The following is a 21,037-nucleotide window of genomic DNA, read 5'->3' as shown; positions in this document are numbered from 1 at the left end:
ATAATTTTTTTCTGCATCTAGCTCTGAAAAAATATTTGGGCTTCTAGCAGTGTGTGGGACTTGGTCTATTAGTCCATCTATACTGACCTCCATCAGGTTGCAAATTAAAAATAATTTTTTTCTTCATTTAGCTCTGAAAAAATATTTGGGCTTCTAGCAGTGTGTGGGACTTGTTCTATTAGTCCTTCTATACTGACCTCCAGCAGGTTGCAAATTGAATATAATTTTTTTCTGCATCTAGCTCTGAAAAAATAGTTGGGCTTCTAGCGGTGTGTGGGACTTGGTCTATTAGTCCATCTATACTGACCTCCATCAGGTTGCAAATTAAAAATAATTTTTTTCTGCATCTAGCTCTGAAAAAATATTTGGGCTTCTAGCAGTGTGTGGGACTTGGTCTATTAGTCCATCTATACTGACCTCCATCAGGTTGCAAATTAAAAATAATTTTTATCTGCATCTACAGTACCTCTGAAAAAATATTTGGGCTTCTAGCAGTGTGTGGGACTATTTGTATTAGTCCATCTATACTGACCTCCATCAGGTTGCAAATTCAAAATAATTTTTTTCTGCATCTAACCCAGCCAATAGTTTTGGCCTAATACCACAGTTTGGCCACTCAGCTCTGCTCGGTTACCATCCATTGTTTTTTTGTGCAAACAACTCCAGAGTTGTGAATTAGTTAACCACCAAAATGAGTGGAAAAAGGCCTGCTGCTGGTGGAAAGGGGAATAGGCGTGTTGGGAAGGGGAAAAAAGGTTGTGTCCGTGGGGTAGGTGTTAAAGCAACAGTAACATCTGCAGAAGAAAGACCATCTTCCAGCCAAACTAAAATGTCTACTTCTTTTAGCGGACAATGTGATAAGATCCCTTTCTTACGGCCACGCCAATCGCTACAAATTCCAGATGAGGCACAAAAACAGCAGGTGCTTCAACGGATATCAAGTGCTCCTTTAAGTGGGCTCTCCTCCACATCAACTTCAACATCACAAATACTCCAGTCCTCAAAGGTGTCACCCAAATCGCACTTGCTTCCTCACAGCTCCCAAATCTCCAGCTGCCCGTCTGAGTATGAGGTAGAACAGATGGTTGAGTCTGCAGAGCTGTTTACTCATACTATAGCCTGGGAATCAGAGGTCGACTCCAGCGCTTCTGTGAATCCAGACGAGGAAATGATCTGCACTGATGCCCAGAATCTTTATGAGTCGGATCCAGGACCAGACGCAGAAGGTTCTGACCATAATGTAGACCCTCATTCCCAAACTGTAACTCCTGTTGGTGGAGACAATGAGGAAGACGATGATAAGACTCAAATACCTGATTGGAGCGACAACTTTAGTTTTTTGTCAGGGCAGGAACAGGTTGGCTCTGAGGACGACGGGTGTGATAACGCACAGGGTGATGATGATGAGGTCGGAGATCCCACTTACTGTCAACCCACAGTCAGCCAAGAGATGAGGTCAGCAGAGGAGGTGGAGGAAGATGCTAGTGACGACGAGGTCAGGTTGCGCCTTCCTGGACAGAGACGTAGTACTGGAAGCACGTCAACAACTGCATCCTCAAACACAACTCTGCCTCTCACCACAAGTCGTGGTGGCTCTTCAGGTCGCATGGGTGCTAAGCCTTGCATAGCCTGGGCATTTTTTCAGATCGATAAAGATGACCCAACTCGTGTTATCTGTAACATTTGTCAGCAAAAGCTAAGTAGAGGCCAAAAAATACATAGTTTGAGTACTTCATGCATGAACCGGCACATGGACATGAAGCATAAGTTGCAGTGGGAAGCTCAGTGTGCTACAATGCGGCCTAGCCGGCCGGGCCAATCACCGTCTGCCATATCTTGTGCATCCGCGGCCTCTTCATCCTCTGTGACTGGGGGGACAGCAGTCACACCTGTTTTGGGGCGCAGACCTGCCACCTCTTTACCCGCAACAGCCAGCGTGATTGGCAGGTCATCATTTTCTTTGGAGGTGGTAACACCAGCTGGTGTTGAGCGCTGTCCGACATCGATAGCACCACCTTTGGATCAAGGCAACCTAACATGTCCGCCTGCATCTTCCTCACAGACCGGCAGTTTGCCGGGGACACCCTTATCAACCCCGTCTAAGCACAATAGCCAGCCCTCGGTCCCTCAGATGTGGACAAGTAAAAGACCATTTCCTCCTAGCCATGAGAAAGCTAAGAGGTTGAATTTCACCATCTGCAAGCTCTTGGCTACAGAAATGCTGCCTTTCCGCCTGGTGGACACAGAGGATTTTCGAGACCTTATGTCCGTCGCAGTGCCCCAGTACCAGATGCCCAGTCGGCACTACTTCTCAAAGAAAGGTGTGCCTGCGCTCCACCAGCATGTCGCACACAACATCACCGCTTCTTTGAGAAACTCTGTGTGTGACAGGGTGCATTTCACCACAGACACTTGGACGAGTAGGCATGGACAGGGGCGTTACATGTCGCTGACTGGGCACTGGGTAACTATGGTGACAGCAGGACAAGGGGCTGCTGTCCAAGTCTTGCCGTCCCCACGAGTTGTGCGTCAATCCTCTTTATGTCAAAGTTCCTCCACTGCTTCTGCCTCCTCAACCTCCTCTCGGTCTTCCACCTGCACCCAAAGCCTGTCTGGTCATGCCACAAGCTTTCTAACTGCGCAGAAGGGATCCTGCACACCTCCTTACTATGCTGGCAGTAGGGCTCAACGTCATCAGGCGGTTTTTACATTGAAATGTCTGGGAAATGTGAGTCACACAGCTGAGGAGTTGTGGTCAGCTCTGGAGAACCAATTTCATGAATGGTTGTCTCCACTGGACCTGAAACCAGGGAAGGCCGTGTGCGACAATGCTGCAAACCTGGGTGCGGCCCTTCGCCGGGGCAATGTCACACACGTGCCTTGTATGGCTCACGTGTTGAACCTGGTTGTCCAGCAATTTTTAGCCCACTATCCCAGACTAGATGGCCTTCTGCAGAGGGCACGGTCGCTGTGTGCTCACTTCCGCCGTTCGCATCCCGCAGCTCAGCGACATACATCTCTACAGAAGTCGTTGGGCCTGCCACTTCACCGGCTAAAATGCGATGTGCCTACCCGGTGGAATTCAACTCTGCACATGTTGCAGCGACTGTGGCAGCACCGACAAGCCCTGGTGCAATACGTTCTGACGTATAGCCTGGGCCAACGAGATTCAGAGGTGGGGCAAATCACGCTGGAGGAGTGGTCTCAGATCAGGGACCTATGCACCCTTCTGCACAGTTTTGAAATGGCGACGAAGATGTTTAGTGTTGACGATGCCATTATCAGCATGACTATTCCGGTGATTTACATGCTGGAGCACATGTTAAACAGAATTCGGAGTCAGGTGGTGGCACAAGAGGAGGTGGAGGAAGTAGAGGAGGAGGAGTTGTATGCGGAAGGGCTAACATCTGCAAGGTCCAGACGGTCGGCAGCACCAAGGCGGCAGGCATGTGAGGTTGGGGGAGATGGTTTTACCAGGGCGCATGGTAGCAGCCAAACTAGTGAGGAAGGTGCAGGAACCCAGGAAGAAGTGGAGGACGAACTGATGGAAGACTCATCAGATGAGGGAGACCTTGATCACATTTCTGTTGTGCGAGGTTGGGGGGAGAGGACAGAGGAAGGAAGCATGATTGTTACCTCGCCACCAACACAACAGGGACTTGGTGCTCCTGGATGCGCAACACACATGAGTGCCTTCTTGCTGCACTACCTGCAACATGACCCTCGAATTGTGAGAATTAGAAATAATCCTGACTACTGGGTTGCCACACTGTTAGATCCCCGGTACAAAAGTAAATTTGCAGAAATTATTCCTGCCATAGAAAGGGATGCACGCATGCAGGAGTATCAGCAGAGACTGTTGCAGAATCTTACATGTGCTTTTCCACAAAATACCAGTGGTGCACGTAGTGAATCTCACAGTTCCAACTTGCCAACCGTGGGACCGTCAAGTGTTCAGCACTCAAACCGTAACAGAACCACAGTATCTGCTGGTAACATCAATTTTGCGGAATCATTTCACCACTTTTTTAGCCCATCCTTTGCAAGGCCACAGGAGACAAGAAGTCTGACACATAGTCAACGCCTAGAGACGATGGTACAGGAGTATCTCCAAGTAAACATTGAAGCCACGACTGTGTCACTGGACCCTTGCTCTTTTTGGGCTTCCAATCTGGATAAATGGCCGGAGCTAGCCACTTACGCCTTGGAGATCTTGTCATGCCCCGCAGCCAGCGTTCTGTCTGAACGTGTGTTCAGCGCTGCTGGTGGTGTGCTGACAGATAAGCGCACGCGGCTCTCCACTGATAATGTAGACAGACTCACGTTCATAAAGATGAACAAATCATGGATCCGAAACGACTTTTCTACCCCTGTGTCATCCTGGGGAGAGTAAAAGCTTGATGATTGGTTAAAATCACCCTACCAACCGTTTTAAGCTTTCAAATTACTAATCATGTTTATCTGTATCTTGACTGGAAAATAATTTGGGCTTTGTAGCAGTGTGCAGCACTGATCCTATTAGGCCATCTATACTAAAGCTTCACCAGATTTAAAATTAAAAATAATTTTTAGCTGCATCTAGCCCGGAAAATAATTTTGGGGCTCCGAGATGCGCAAGGCACATAAGTGCCTTCTTGCTGCACTACCTGCAGCATGACCCTCATATTGTCAGAATTCGAAGTAATCATGACTACTGGGTTGCCACACTCTTAGATCCCCCAAACTTTTCGATCAACCTTTTCATTTTAATAAAGACCAAAAAAATGGTCATTTTTGAAATTATAAGCATTAGCAGGTTGTTAGAAACTGAAATCAAACAGTTTTCAACTCAAAACTTTATTCTAGGTGATGTTACATTTTCATATAGGACCCCTTGTTCGAAAGGAGCTTCTGAACTCTCTCGTCCATTGAATTTGTCAGGTTTTGGATGGTTTCTGCTTCAATTGTTTTGCATGAGGACAGAATACCCTCCCAGAGCTGTTGCTTAGATGTGAACTGCCTCCCGCCATCATAGACACTCCTTTTAATGATGCTCCAAAGGTTCTGAATGGGGTAGAGGTCAGGGGAGCATGGGGGTCACACCATAAGTTTGTCCCCTTTTATGCCCATATCAGCCAGAGATGCAGATGTTTTATGTGCAGCATGAGATGGTGCATTATCATGCAGAAAAATGATCTTGCTGTGAAATACACGGTTCTTCTTCTTGAACCATGGCAGGAAGTGCTGTTTGAGAAAATCCACATACATTATGGAGTTCATCTTTAGCGCCTTCAGGGATCCTAAAGGGGCCGACAATCTCTCTCCCCATGATTCCAGCCCAAAACATTACTCCACCTCCTCCTTGTTGGCGCTGTAGCCGTGTTTGCGTGGGGTGTCCATCAACCAGCCATCCTCCACTCCATCCATCTGGACCATCGAGCGCTGCACAGCACTCATCCGTGAACAAAACAGTTTTGAAATCAGTCTTCATGTAATGTTTGGCCCACTGGAGCCGTTTCTGCTTGTGTGAAGTGGATAGAGGAGGTCGACAGGATGGCGCATGCACAGCTGCAAACCTCTGAAGGACCCTGCATCTTGTTGTTCGGGGGACGTTGGAGGCACAAGCAGCTTCAAAAACTTGTTTGCTGCTATGACAAGGCTTTTTTGCCGCTGCTCTTTCAACCTGACGTAATTGCCTGTAGGAAAGAGTCCTCAATTTGCCCTTATCAGCACGCACACGTGTGTACTGTGAATCAGCTACATACTTCTTGATTGCCAAGACACTTCATCCTGATCATCGCACAATGTTGATTGTAGTCATGCCTTGACCTAAACACTCCACAATTTGTTGCTTCTCAGCAGCCGACACATCCTTTTTCTTTCCCATTTTGGCAGAAAATGTAGGCTGCTTAATAATGTGAGACAGCCTTCTTAAGTAGTCTTGCCTTTCATTGGACACACCTGCCAAACTAATTAGCACAGGTGTCTGCAATTGCTTACAGTGATATAAAGAGCCCTGACACACATCACCATCAATGAGTTTAACTGACAAACAAACAAATTCTTCCCTTATCACTCCTAAACACTTTTTGTATAATAATTTGGAACGCAGTGTACATGTGCTTTTCCACAAAACACCAGTGGTTCACGTAGTGAATCTTACAGTTCTAACTTGCCAACCGTGGTCTGTATGGAGTTGTTCAATAAAGGGCCCAAAATTAAGATAACATAGATGGGAGAGGTCTCTATGAATAGGAATTCCTAAGTATTTGATACCCTGTGAGGGTCAGGCAAAGGGAAAGTTGGACTGATGGAATCCTATATGGATTTGGGGAGGGAGACATCGAGGGCTTCAGACTTCGCTGCATTGATTTTAAAATTTTACCATGTAACAAAGTGATCTATTTCAGCCATAACAGCATGGATGGATATATGTGATTGAGTGATATATACTAGGACATCATCAGCAAATAGAGAGCACTTGTACTCGGTGCCTCCCACCTCAATCCACCTAATATTGGGGTTATGGCGAATTGATGAGAGCAGGTGCTCCGTCACTAGGATGTATAAGAGAGGGGACAGAGGACATCACTGCCTTGTCCCATTGGTGATTGTGAAAGGTGATGAAAATGTTCTGACGCACCCCCTGGGCCTTGGGACACCCGGAGCCGGACCCTTTTTGGTGGATGCTGGTGGTTGTAGTCTTCGTGGCGGCGACCCAGTTCCGTGGCTCAGGGCGGTCAAACCAGTGGCGGAACTATTTATGTGGTTTTGATGTTTAAATGTCCGACTACGCCACCCGTGGATTGCGGTCAGAGTGAACCGCCGCTACAGGGCAGACCACTGAGGCTGGTGTTGTGGGTGCAGCAGAGCGTAGCATAACTCCCCACGGGAGGAGTATAGCCTCAGGGCAGTGTATGCGGAGGATGGGGGTGATGGTGCAGGGCAGCAGCAGTAACGACACGGAGTCAGTGATGCAGTTCAGGGCCTTTACTCACAGTTCTTATTATCCAGACCACGTCTGCAGGTAACGGCTGCCCACGTCGTACTGTGCTCACCAGGTGAGGGGCTCAGACAACTCCCAGATAACTTTGGAGCACTTCACAGGACCCCCTTTGTGTGTCCTTTGTCTGGCCTTTCTTACCAACACTTCTGTCCGGCTGCCTCGGGCCTCCTCTTGGTAAACTTGGCGCCAGTTTCCCTGACCCTATGTGGTGCCTTCCTAGCGGGTGTAGCGAGGGGCTGCGCCACATAAAATGTCAGAGCCTCCGGTTTCTAGCTGAGGGTCGTTTCCTGCCTCCACTAGTTCGGGGACCGGTCTCCCCCTTTGGCCTGACCCCTCCACGCAGGTGGATTCGGGCGTGCGGTGGCGACTCGCCCGTCCGCACCCCTGGGATCCCTTCATTCCTCGTTCCTGGAGCCTTCTCCGCTCCTCTTCCTTCCTTCTCCCTCTTCCAGGCCTGGGCCTCTGTTACTAGGCCCGCCTCCGGAGCAGAGCTCATGCAGAGCCCCTGCTCCCTGCCACTTCTGCTCAGACTTCTCTGCACTGAACTAAGATGGTGCCCACCTTTTATACTCCCTTCTCAATGCACCCAGGAACTGCTTCCTCCCTGCTCCTGCACTACAGGGTTCCCCTTCCTCAGTGTTCCCTCCCCCCACTCCAGCAAGGGACAGGGACTGTCGTGCCCATCTCAGGGGCATATTGGTCGCCCTGCCCCACGGCAATGTGGTGTAATGCATGCAGGTGTCGGGTCCTGATCCACACTCCATCCTTACCTGAGAGTGAGATATCACACCTCTGGGTGAGGTGCAATACGTCTGTAGCAACCGAGCCCTCAGGGTGCTACAGTTCCATTCATCTTCAGCCTAGGTGACGTATTGCGATACAGGGCCGTGATTTTGGCTATAAAAGGGTCCCCTAGACCCCTACCCCAAGCTTTTTAAGAGAATCATATATGGCGTGCCAGGAGACTCTATGGAATGCTTTCTCAGCATCCAACGAGAGTATCTAATTACAAATTTTTAACTGCATCTAGCCCAGGAAATACTTTGTGCCTAGTAGCAGTGTCTGCTAGTGAGCGGATTATCCCGGCTGTTAAGCAAACTGCACCACCTGTAGTTTAGACACTTAATTTTTTCAAAGGAAATGCTTCGGGACCATGGGATACTTAGTGAAGAGCATCAGGAGGCACCCCAAGGCATAGGGGCTGGGACTGGCAGTAGGATGCCTTGCGGTGGACAGCCGAGCTCGATCCTTATAAAAGCTTTTTAACTGCAGCAGCTTTAGTGGACGCTACTGGAGCTGGAATTACCGCGGCTGCTGGCATGAGACTTGCCCTCCAATAGATCCTTGTAAATGGATTTAAAGTGTATTCATTCAAATTAGAGAGACAATTTAAATTAAAAAGCTTAGAGCTGCCTCCACCACAGGGGGGCTCGCTCGACCCACCAGCGGACAGGCACCAGTATTGGGAGAGGGGGGCTGGCCGTCAGGGTTCACCGCGGCTCTGGCACAAACCCGGCGACACGGAGGTGGCATGGGCAGGAGCGGACTGGCCGTGTCGGCTTCTCACTTTTTGGATTTTAGAAGGGCATGACATGCCTATATCTGTGTCTCCCCCTCCTTTTACTCCTCCACCTCTTTTATTTTCGCATGACTATATGTACTTGTCACTTTTCCATGTGTTAGTTATGTCTTCTGAGCAGTTTGTCAGCTTTTGGACACCTTTGAAGGTGTTTTCTATGTGTTTCTATGTGTTTTTGTTTGCCTGCCATTGGTTTTAACGGTGTTCGAAGGTGTTCGACGAACAGTTCGGCGAACACACGGGTGTTCGACGAACCGAACCGAACTCGAACACTACGGGGGTGGCTCAACACTACTTGTTACCTCTTTGCACTCACTCCCAGTATCTGGCCTAGTCTGTCACACTCCCTGGGACTGGCTTCACTTTGCTACCAACTGCTGACTCCCAAAAACTCTTCCCCTGTGCAGGGCTGCTGTCATCTCTTCTGTGTCGTACATCTACATTATTACACTCACTTTTCCAACACAAGTGCATAGAGGGCAATTAAACAATTGCATTAAACATCAACATAAGGAAAATGCAGCAATATAACACATATCAGCACTACAAGGTCTTCAGGAGGGTGGTTCTTCTCTTTTTACACTCTTACAATAGCTTGATCACACATCCTAGCAATATGCCATCAACCAATAAGATCTTTAATTTATGAAGAAAGGACAGTTATTAGCATAAAATACATTCGCCAACAGTTTATATATCTGCACTGTGTACCCTTGAAATCGTTCCGTGACCCAGTATATCATCAGGTGATGTAGGCTCCTCAATCCATAGCGGTTTGAATGCGGCTAATTCTTTTACCCAGGAAATAGCTTCAATTACGTCCCATCTCTGGTTTGCGTCAAGCATCTAAAGCAAAGTAAAAATAATATTTGACAGATTTAATTTTCACAATGAACCTCTGGTTATCTATTATTCACAGAACTATTGCGATATGACATTTAGGAATTTTGTAAACCACTACACATTTTAGCACGTGATCAATGCCCCAAAAATATTACCACACATGCCACATCTTTTTTAGTAGCTTTCTGCATTTTTTTAACCATTTATTTTTTCAACATATACTAGACTTCTCTGCCTGCTCTTCATGAGTGTTTACTGACGTGGGTGAAACTTTCCACATTATTGGGAAATTGCGTTTTAAAATAAAATTCAGACTTGATTATTCATAGTTACCACATTTTTCCTCTGTACATCTGCGCAGCACCAGGAATGGATTCACTATTAAACGTGAACTGTACTTTCAACAAAATTTGCATAAATTACAATGTGCTGCCCAACCAATCCTACAGATATTACCGGGGCATATTCATAATATATATGTCTTATTCATTTTGTAATGTCATGAAGCTTGTACAGTGTTTGTTGTCCTTTGCTGCTATATACAGGACATTGTTATAGTATGTTTTCATGTACTATAGCTTTAATTTCCCACTACGCCTCTCTGTCTGTAACTCCTCCTATCTTGTTTACTCACATTAGTGATGGCCTGGAGAGTGCCGAAGCGGAAAACAACGATCACATCGCCAATAATGTAGAAAACATATGCAAACTTTATTCAAAAAGATTTTTAGATACAAAATAGAGCAAAGTGTCTAGAGAGACAAACCAGGTGCCAAATTAACACACAAACCATTAAAACATACCTAAAAACAAGCAGGTGACACATAAGGTGCAGGTGTACCGTCTCACAACTCCCTTCATCCCCATTGTCATATGCTTAAAGAGACTATACCAAATATGAAGGGAAAACATGAAGAAAACGTGTTTATATGCTATTGATAGCCATATCTCAAAGATTCATATCCCTTTCCTTAATACCCCGCATGATCACAATCCAGCATAATTACCTGAGTAGGAGACTGGGAACCTGCACGGTGTGTGCTTCCCCGACGCACGTTTCGGCGCTATTGCCTTTCTCAAGGGGACATTAGTGATGGGCATTCCGGCTCTTTTTGGTTATCTGACTCTTCTGGCTCCACTCACCAAAAAGAGACAGGTCTTTTGGATCCTAAATGGATCCCTATTAAATATGTGTTAGCCATAGGTGAACACATATTTAAGATGACGTTGATGCGGCCGAAACTTCCCTCACTTGCAATTAGCCAAATAAATCGATGAATGGGCAGAATTTGGCTCAGGTGGGCAGAGGTACGACCACTGACCACCCTGATTTTACGCCCAGTGAGAGCCATTCAAAGAATTTAGTGGCTCTCACTGGGATGTCGGTTCCCTTCGCACCCAGCAGGGAGTCGGCTCTCTTCGTTAATGGCCAACACAACACTAACTCACATCCTGTTGTTTCTGGTCAGTGCCATCTTGTCAGAAACGTGCATCAGAGCTGGAGGAAGGATTTTCCTGTTACCTTTATGCTCCACCCTCCATCTTTATTCCTCATCCGTGTCCCTTCATCTTCTCTGACATCTCTACCTCATCATTTGTCAAGCTACTTTTAATAAACTACCTAAAAAATTGTTCACTGCATTTTCCTCCCTGGATTAACTACATGCAACTGGTCGGGCAAGAGAGGAGAGGATAGTGAATAACCTAGCTACCATTGCTTTTACAGAGATACCATGGTCACATCATTCAGACACATCTCACTTACATACATGGGCGGCAGAATATATAAGTATAGGCGTATATAAGAAATATTGTATTACATCTTGTCAGAGAAATCTATTTTGTCCCTTTATGAGCCACCTCTTCCTGTCTCCTGAACTCACCATAGACTCTGATCAAACAGCTCAAATCTGTCTTGCTCAGTACTGCAGTATAATTATATGCATGTTTCTGTCTATGTGTCTAGCAAACAAGAGCAGGAACCCCTTTCTTTGTGCTGTGTTGTGTATAGGAGACCTCATAACAGCTAGTCAACTCCCACCAGATCAGAGTCAATGGCAAAATAACCAGTTCAGAAGCTTGCAATTTTTCCTTGTTTCTGCCAGACACATTTTCAGATTTTATCATACATGAGCTTTTAACGGCTCTAAAAAATGTATTAAAAAATGTCAAACATTTGAATATTGAAATAAGATTTGTTTTTTATTCACAGTACATATGGCTTCATTTTTATATAACTTCTTTTCTTTTTAGTTTTGTTTTATTTATCCTTTTTTTCTATTTTATTTTTGCTTTTTTTTTTATTTATTTTTCAATTATTTCACACACTGTGCCCCCCATGAGGTCTTAAAAGACCTTTGGGGGAAATTCTAAAATATTCTTACATTTTTTTTATTGATTATTTCCCCTGTAACTGGGGTTAGTATAATAGTCCTAGTTACAGTGCAAATTCAGCTACCTGGCTGCATAGCAGAATGGACTGGGTGTCCTAGGTCCCAGCAGATCCTGCTCCCTCCCTATACCCTGCAATCACATGATCTCTGGGTCAGGAGGAGGAAGCACCATTAGCTCTTCGTAATACACAGCTCTGATTCAGTTTGTGTATACAGCGATCGAATAAAAACATGGTAATAAGATAAAAATGGTTTGTCTGAGGGGAGTCTGCATGTATCTTAATGGCTGGCTCCCTACACCTACAGCTGCATAATCTTGTGCCAGTTGCTTAGTGTGGATTGCCCAGACATTTATAATCAATGGGCAGTCCAGTAGTAGTTAAGAGATAGAGCTTAAAGAGGGGAAAACTGGGGAAGATGCAAGGTATGAGACATATGATGGCCAGAGAGTTTTATTCCGCGTGTACATTACATGACGGCTTATTCTGAAAACTGACTCGAAAGCACAATAGTCCTTTAAATGAATTTTTTTATTGCACAGGGGTCATGATCAAAAAGGGCATATAGCACACAAGAAGGTCACCACTATGTCTGGGCATGTTACATCTAACAGAGGAAATATAAGTTAAAATTAGTCTGAGACTACTCTGTAACGCCAACGTCTCTGCCTTCTGCTTCTCTCCCCCTGCCAGAGATGCCAACTCTCTCACTGCCTCGACTCCGGCCAGAGTGTCCCGCTCCTCCACCGTCTTCCGGCTCTGCTGCTCCCCGGGATAAGCGCACAGCCCGCAGATCCCTGGGAGACTGTGCTTAGGGTGCGCGCGCCCCGTCTCTTGAAGGGACTGTCCTAAAATGTCCCCAGCCAATGGCTGGAAAACACTTAGTATTTAAGGCAACTCCTCCAGCATGGAGGTGCCTGAGCAACATTGTAAGTTTGTTCTTAAACTCTCTTGTTAGTTCTTAGGTGCCAGTGCGTGTAATCCTATATACATGCTAGTCCATCAGCCGTGCCCGTCTGCCTCTGCTTGCCAATTCTACCATCCCTGGACATGCCTGACTCCTGTCCCTTGAGGGTCAGCTGCCATCCACCAGAGGTCACACCTGGTCCTTGGATCACGGAGTTGTCAAGCCGCCATACATCCGAGGTCGGACTTGGTGTGGTCCCTAGTCACGCCCCTCCTGGCTCTCCTCGGTCCATGGCACAGTGTTTCCACCACCCAGCCCGTTACACTCTGTCTGCATATCTATTTACTTATTTTTCAGTGTATATATGTAGATACATATATTATATGTGTTAACTTGTACATACCAGTTTATTGTCAGGACCAATCATGTCCCGGATAAGTCTGCATCTTCTCATGTCATCCTGTAAATCAGCCCCAACTTTTACTTTAAACCTAAGTATGCATATAATACTAATATGACTGGAAACATACATACAACATATCTAAATATGACTTAGAGATAACACACAATACTAAATAAACACAGGAATAAAGGTTCATCTTGTTAAAGAGCAAATTAGCATGGAAAATCCTGGCAAACAATGCTGAAATTATATGACAAGCACATGCAATCATCTACAATTAAATATTTTCATTACATTGCAATTATTCACTTGTATCAAGTATCATTGTTAGGATACAGAACAATTTATAATTACATGGATTTTAGACTTAAACTTAAAAGTATAGGTTTGAGTATCCCCATCAGAATAAGTCAAGAATTTGTTTAAAGTGGTCTTTTTTTTTTATCACCGCAGTATTTTTTTTCCATACAATATGATCTTTTTTTCCATACAATAAATAGGCTGTATTTGTTAACCAGCTAAAGTGTTATTTCATGTTGTCTTCAGGTGCGCACTGCTTCCCTGCCTTCCAGCTTTCTGCTTTCTAGGAGGCAGTGTGCTCCTGAATGAATGAAAATTTGGACCAGCGGCATGGACAGGACTATCTCTGACCAGCGTCAACTTTGCCTCTGCTGTATCAAAGGAGTGCAGGGACACTCAAGCTGGCTGACTCCAGCCATTCAGCCTGCTGCAGAGTAGCACTTGTAACCTCTATTTAAAAAAGCCTGTAAGCTTGCGTAAAAGAGTCCTTGCGTAAAAGAGTCCTTGCGTAAAAGAGTGGCCATCATTGACAGCATTTGCAATTTTACACATTTATGATCATTAGAAAACCTTTTTCAACTAAACAATAATATGTGTAAATACGCACCGTGTCCAACCTTCCCTTAGTGCTTCAGCACACAGCTGAGACATAAGAGTGAAAGAAAAATTACATTAATAATATATTATCTAATGAATAACCTAGAAGCATCCACATACTGAATAATAACAAGAAATCCAAACAAACCTTGTGAAGCTGTTGGTCTGAGTAACCAAGCCAGGCACAAGATGTAGTGTATGCTGGGTATCCATTCTTTACCATGTGTACCTCTACAAAATAAGCACAGCTTTCTGTTACTACACAAAGAACACATAATCTTTGCGTTGTACTAATGTATTGTTCTACAGCACTCTATATATAAGAATATAGTCCTTTTATTAGTCCTCTCATGTGTGGGGAGATATAGTCAACCAACTATGGTCTTCGAACAACTCAACAGTTTTTTCACACTATTGGAAACCCTCTTGTACATAGATGTACTCAAACACATAACATCCATACAATGTAATTGAAGACTCATAGGACACAATTGTCAAGGATATCACACAAGCAATAGGAAAATAGTAGCCAATAAATAGCTTGATGAGTCCAAAGTTGGGATGGAGTTTAAAAAGTGAGAGTGAAGTGGAGATGGCTTCTCTTTTACCTCTTGTTTTTTGTGTTTCTTTTCCATTTTGAAGAATTTCTGTAAAGTAAAATGCAAATTAAACCTTCACAGAAGGTAAAGGTTAATGATTTTATTTCAACTTTAAGAATGAGGCTTACCAAGTGCTTGTGCTTCGGTCAATACATCCGTTATATATCTAAAATCAATACAAGACACCAACTGTTCTGGAGTCTGCCGAGAAGAATGGATTATAAATGACATCATTACCATGCAATTAAAGGCAGTGACTAAATTGCTTTATTTTCAACAAACTAACCATTTATATTGTGGATATATTATAATGGTTTAGTAGCAGCTCACTTCTTTGCTGCCTACTCCATTTACTAGTGGTAGTTTTTTGCTAAATTAGTCGACAAAATAACAAGTTTTCCAATGTGATCTCAACTACTCAGTACAAAATGACCTTCCTTTTCTCCTGCTACTATTTAATTATGAATTAATCAACTGATTGTCAGTAATTTATTCATCTATTTCATGTAGTTGGATTGATGAGTCCATGTTAACATTGAGAAAAACAATTAAAAGGAGTGGCAAAAACACTAGAATCATTAGTACAACCCAGTAGGTGTTATGCAATGGGCTAAATTACGTGCTAAGTATGAGACAACAGTATTTAGTAGAGGTTGGAAGATGAAAATACTATTGGCATAAAAAAAATTGCTAAAGGCAGGGGCATAATGAGGAAGTGGAGCACGGGGCATCCGTGTGCAGCCAGCAAGAGTGTGCCGTCAGGTTGCCTCATTCGGCGGTCTGAGCAGAGATGTCTCAAAGTGGAATTCGGCCATTCTCTAAACCAGTCGTTAAACTGACAACCCTTGCGGAGAACAGGTAAAAGGTCGGCACCCAGCAGTCAATTGTATTCACGTCTTTCAGACACAAGTACACATGAACCTCTGACTGTCGGCACTTCCAGGTTCAAGGCAATGTACAGCAGCATGGTGAGGTTACCTGATCATGCTACCAACATCACTTCTGCACAACAGAGAAGTTGTCGGAAAGGTAAGAGCTCCAGTCGAACCGAAGATGTAGGGAAGTTTTATTAGAGAGAAATAGTGTGAGGGGACAGCATGGAGTGAACGTGCACAGTATAGAGACTGGGCAGTATGGGGTAGGATACAGTGTGAGGGGACAGTATGGGGTTCAGTATAGAGAAGGGACAGCATGGGAGACCTTATGCAGAAGAGAGTATGAAGAAAGGGGAAAGTGTGAGAAGGGGGCACAGTATAGAGACTGGACAGTATGGAGGGTTTACAATGAGAGATGACAGGGTGAAGAGGGGACCTAGTTTGGAAAGGGAGCAGCGTTAGAGGGACACTGAAGATAGGGATAGTGTGGCAGTTATAGTTTATAAGGGCGGACAGTGTGGGGATTGTAGCTAATAAGCGTGGACTGTGTGGCAGTTATAGCTAATAAGGGCAGACAGTGTAGTAGTTATAGCTAATAAGGGTGGACAGTGTTTGAAAATAAGTTCCTTTTATTTGCATTCGTATAGTGTTAAACGTTTTCGGTCCTGATACAGACCTTCATTAGAACTGAATGCTTTAGGTATGGAACTCCCAGAAAAACGCGCTTGTGTGGGAGACCGACGTCGCTTGAGGAGAGTGCTCTATATGATATATGGGTTGGATACCCTCCTTGTGCACCTGATTCAGTTACTGCAAGAGTGCCATATATTATCATTTTCAAGGGTGGACAGTGTGGCAATTATAGTTTATAAGGGTGGACAGTGTGGTGGTTGTAGCTAATAAGCGTGGACTATGTGGCAGTTATAGTTTATAAGGGCAGACAATGTAGTAGTTATAGCTAACAAGGGTGGACACTGTGGCAGTTACAGCTAAAAGTGCAGACAATGTGGTCATTACAGCTAATAAGGGAGGACAGTGTGGTGGTTATTGTCACTGAAAAATAATTCCCCTGAATGGTGTAACCCAGTTGTTCTCTCACTATGTCAGAAGGTAAGGTGACTACCAGAGTTAGGAATAATCTCTGAATGTAGTACCAGAGATTGTGACAGTAAAGACAGAAGTAATTGATATGCTATCACTACAATTGGTACCATTTCTGACACTAAGATACATGGTGATTAGAAAGAAAAATTAAAACTCACCATATCAACTAACAGCTTCCATAGAGGCTAAAAAATAATACATTAATAAATATTAATATGTAGAATCTTTTGTAGCAAAACATAAAATATTTTTCTCTCTCTCTATCTATCTATCTATGAAAAATAAAGATAAACTAATAAGTGGGGATGGAGATCTGCACCTACCTATTTTAGAGGTGAATCCCAGCTCCTTCCATGTGAGGGGTATTAAACACAGGTATTCAATGGATGGAGATAGATGTGGCGCAAATGGAGCATTCCTAGCAATGTGCCAAATGTTGAGATAGTGACGTCACATGCTGGATCCAGGAAGACGTGTGGTTACCTGGAACGCCACCGGCCAGGGCTTCCCGGATGCACACTGCAGTGCAAGCTCGTGATAGACTTTGCTTTTGGGGACTGACCTATTTGGAATATATTAGGAATGCTCCATTTGCGCCACACCAGTGTTTCTTCCATCTTCTATCTCCATCCATTGAATACCTGCGTTTAATACCCCTCACACAGAAGGAGCCAGGATTATACTCTAATAGCTAAACCTAGATCTCCATCCCCATGTATTAGTTTAACTTTAGATACTCTGCTATCTGCATTATATACCATTTCCATGTATACACAGTATACCACTATTTTTTAGGATATTCTAGAATCAGCGTGGTCTTCCATTCTTTGCTTTACTGATTATTTCTACATAGGTGTTTTTTGCACAGGAACCCTTATTTGATCACCTGCAGCTACTGTAATATAGGTGTAGTATTTCTATATCACTCTTACAAGGTGCGAGTATATCTTTATTTCATGTATTAATTTTTCTGTATTATATACTAGTTTGTTTTTGTTGTTTATATTGTAGAAAAAATCTATTATGACTTGAAAACCATCAGCAAGCAGGTCATTTATTGTTACTCCTAAATGTTTTTATGATCAAAATCATAGAAGGTGTAAGGATCCTAATATGCATTTTTAAGCAATTCTGAATTAATAGAGAACGGTCTTCTGTTCAGGATCTTCATCTCTTGACACAAGGAGTGTCTCACTTTCTGGTGGACCAGTCCTGTTCTGTATTACCCAGATAACACATTAATATGAATGGACTCTAAGTAATGTCTTAATTACCCTGTGATGGCTCTGCAAGTAAATTTAAAGGGTTATTCTCTTCTTGTGTCTTCAGGAACACACCGCTCGTCTGCCTCCCTGCTTCCTGCCTGCTGGGGAGTGTAGCGCTTCTCATAATTGACGGTACAGATAAGCGGTAGGGCTGCTCCGCTGGTCCAAACTCTGCAATCTCCAATGATAAAACAGGGGCAGCTTTGTCTTTGCAGTATCAGATCGTACTTGCTCTGAAGATGGCTGGATCCAGCGTTATTACCAGCTACAAACCAACGTTTGCAAGCTGTGTAGCAAATAGCTTGCAAGCAAGCGCTCCTTGCCTAGAAAACCAGCCACCTCTGCTAGACTGCAGAGGTGGCCAGTAACCTAGGAAACAAGCAGGAAATTATAGAACTAAAAATCATTCTTCTTGAGAACAAGCAGCATTTTTAATAAGAACAAGGAGCATTTTTAATAAGCAGTACCTTGCAAACTTGCTTTTTTTTTGCAATTTTACTAATTTCACAAGTTGACAACCCTATTAATACTTAGTGCCATGATTTCCACAGGTAGCAACTGATTGGTGATCTCAGCAAAGGTACATGTTATAATCAGCATAGTGTCAAGGATTTGCCAGAACGAACCAACAAATGAGCACATTAATTGTTTGATTTATTAATAAATAGTAAATACATAATACTTTGGTTATTCATGTGTTAATAGGTAGGAATGCATTTTGCTCCTGTCATTTTTGCAGATAACAGAATAATCTGAATTTACCCATATGCCACATTCTGCACTTGGACCATGATGCACGGACCGACCACGGTGCCCTAATCCAAACTTGCCTATGATGCTATTAAATTCAGGCCAGGAAACCTGCATATAGTCCTCGCATCATGGGCCGTACTCAGAATGTGACGCACAGATATGTGAATGCGGCTTTAAATTGTTGATCATGAGCCAATCAGATGGAAATTAGACCTATAGATCATCCACACCCCGTACATACTTTGGCCACCACGGATTTGGAAACAGATTTTTTTTTTACAACATTGTGCTAAGTAAAAGTGAACTTAAAAATTTATGAAAACTACTTTACATTTGCTAACTATATAACTATATAGTGTCACTTTAAAGCCCTTTCATTCTCTAAATCTAATAATTCTGCAGTATATGGTACATGGTATAAATACCTTCTTTTCTTGCTTGGCCCATAAATCCCACACTGCATTGAGCACTGCAGCAGTTGCCAGATGTACAACCCCTTTTTCAGGACCAATCTGAAAAAAAAAGTTAAAGTATTTTAGTTTGAAAGGAAAAACACTAATTACTTAAAGTTCCTATACTGGATATGAGGAGTTGATAAGGATGTGTCCCTCCAAACATTGAGACTTTCTAATCAGTGCTGACACTGTCAGACAATATAGGGAATCATCATGTCAATACGTGAAATGATAAGAACCATATGTCAATTTAGTCATCATACATTTCCAGGAGTAATAACAGAGGATTGTGAAAACAAAGAGTTCTAAGAAGAGATTCTCCAGCATTATTAGACCATTAAAAATAGCAGCATTTACCAAAGAAGACATGTGAGGACGCATGGAAGCTGATGGACTCATAAAGAAGCCCTGATACCTGATTAAGTATTTGAGGCAATTACTGTATATGTAGTACCAATGTGTATGACTTCAGGTTCATCGTTGGTACAGCGCTCGGCGATCTCTGGCAGCCCCATAAATAAGGCATAGAGTGATGGTAAAGCGCTCCGTGATCTCTGATAGCCCCACAAAAAAGTTCAGTAATGGCACTGGGCACAGCGATCTCTGGCAGCCCCATAAATAATGAATGGAGCGATGGTACAGCGCTTGGCGATCTCTGACAACCCAATAAATAATGAATGAAGTGAAGGTAAAGCGCTCGGCGATCTCTGGCAGACTCATAAATGATAAATGGATTGATGGTACATGCTCAGAGATCTCTGACAACCTCATAAATAAGGAATGGAGTGATAGTGGCCATGCAGGACAATTGCTCTAATCAAACAGAAACACTCCAGAGCCCTATACTTGCTGGAGGCCTGTAAGGAACAAGTTATCACCTATCTTGTAGATACAGGTGCTTCTCGCTAAATTAAAATATCAAAAAGTTAATTTATTTCAGTTCTTCAATACAATAAGTGAAACTCCTATATTATATAGAGTCATTACAAACAGAGTGATCTATTTCAAGTGTTTATTTCTGTTAATGTTGATGATTATGGCTTACAGCCAATGAAAACACAAAAGTCATTATCTCAGTAAATTAGAATACTTTATAACAACAGCTTGAAAAATTATTTAAAATCCGAAATGTTGGGCTACTGAAATGTATGTTCAGTAAATGCACTCAATGCTTGGTGGGGGCTCCTTTTGCATCAATTACTGCATCAATGCGGCGTGGCATGGAGGCGATCAGCCTGTGGCACTGCTGAGGTGTTACGGAATCCCATGTTGCTTTGATAGCAGCACTGGGCACAGCGATCTCTGGCACCCCCATAAATAATGAATGGAGCGATGGTACAGCGCTTGGAAATCTCTGACAACCCAATAAATCACCTGCATTGTTGGGTCTGGTGTCTCATCTTCCTCTTGACAATATCCCATACATTCTCTATAGGGTTAAGGTCAAGCAAGTTTTCTGGCCAATCAAGCACAGTGATACTGTTTGTAAACCAGGTATTGGTACTTTTGGCAGTGTGGACAGGTGCCAAGTCCTGCTGGAGAATGAAATTTCCATCTCCAAAAAGCTTGTCGGCAGAAGGAAGCATGAAGTGCTCTAAAATTTCCTGGTAGACGGCTGCGCTGACTTTGGTCTTGATAAAACACAGTGGACCTACACCAGCAGATGACATGGCTCCCCAAACCATCACTGATTGTGGAAACTTCACACTAGACCTCAAGCAGCTTGGAATGTGGCCTCTCCACTCTTCCTCCAGACTCAGGGACCTTGATTTCCAAATTAAATGCAAAATTTACTTTCATCTGAAAACAACACCATGGACCACTGAACAACAGTCCAGGTCTTTTTCTCCTTGGCCCAGTTAAGACGCTTCTGGCATTGTCTATTGGTCATGAGTGGTTTGACACAAGGAATGCGACACTTGTAGCCCATGTCCTGGATACATCTGTGTGTGGTGGCTCTTGAAGCAATGACTTCAGCAG

At 43.7% G+C, this 21,037-nt stretch overlaps 1 protein-coding gene and 1 long non-coding RNA gene across 2 annotated transcripts in view; one reads left to right on the top strand and one right to left on the bottom strand.

Annotated features, from left to right (window-relative positions):
* Window positions 1-21,037, top strand: part of LOC141265707 (uncharacterized) — a 179,109-nt gene that overhangs the window by 20,512 nt on the left and 137,560 nt on the right. The gene's annotated exons all lie outside the window — the stretch shown is intronic.
* The window catches only part of ENOSF1 (enolase superfamily member 1), a 78,672-nt gene that overhangs the window by 25,638 nt on the left and 31,997 nt on the right, over window positions 1-21,037 (bottom strand). The window contains exons 4-11 of the mRNA XM_073679129.1: window positions 19,028-19,114; window positions 16,743-16,769; window positions 14,734-14,806; window positions 14,615-14,653; window positions 14,155-14,237; window positions 14,017-14,051; window positions 13,110-13,197; window positions 9,276-9,410 (exon numbers count right to left, since the gene is read on the bottom strand). Coding sequence (XP_073535230.1) covers window positions 9,276-9,410; window positions 13,110-13,197; window positions 14,017-14,051; window positions 14,155-14,237; window positions 14,615-14,653; window positions 14,734-14,806; window positions 16,743-16,769; window positions 19,028-19,114 — 567 coding nt within the window. The remainder of the gene's footprint in view (window positions 1-9,275; window positions 9,411-13,109; window positions 13,198-14,016; window positions 14,052-14,154; window positions 14,238-14,614; window positions 14,654-14,733; window positions 14,807-16,742; window positions 16,770-19,027; window positions 19,115-21,037) is intronic.

Source organism: Phyllobates terribilis, unplaced genomic scaffold (assembly GCF_046119375.1).
Source record: "Phyllobates terribilis strain yellow unplaced genomic scaffold, ASM4611937v1 Scaffold_4__5_contigs__length_816908805, whole genome shotgun sequence".
Lineage (NCBI taxonomy): Eukaryota > Metazoa > Chordata > Amphibia > Anura > Dendrobatidae > Phyllobates > Phyllobates terribilis.
Note: the sequence above shows the minus strand (reverse complement) of the source record. Positions and strands in the feature narration are given on the sequence as shown.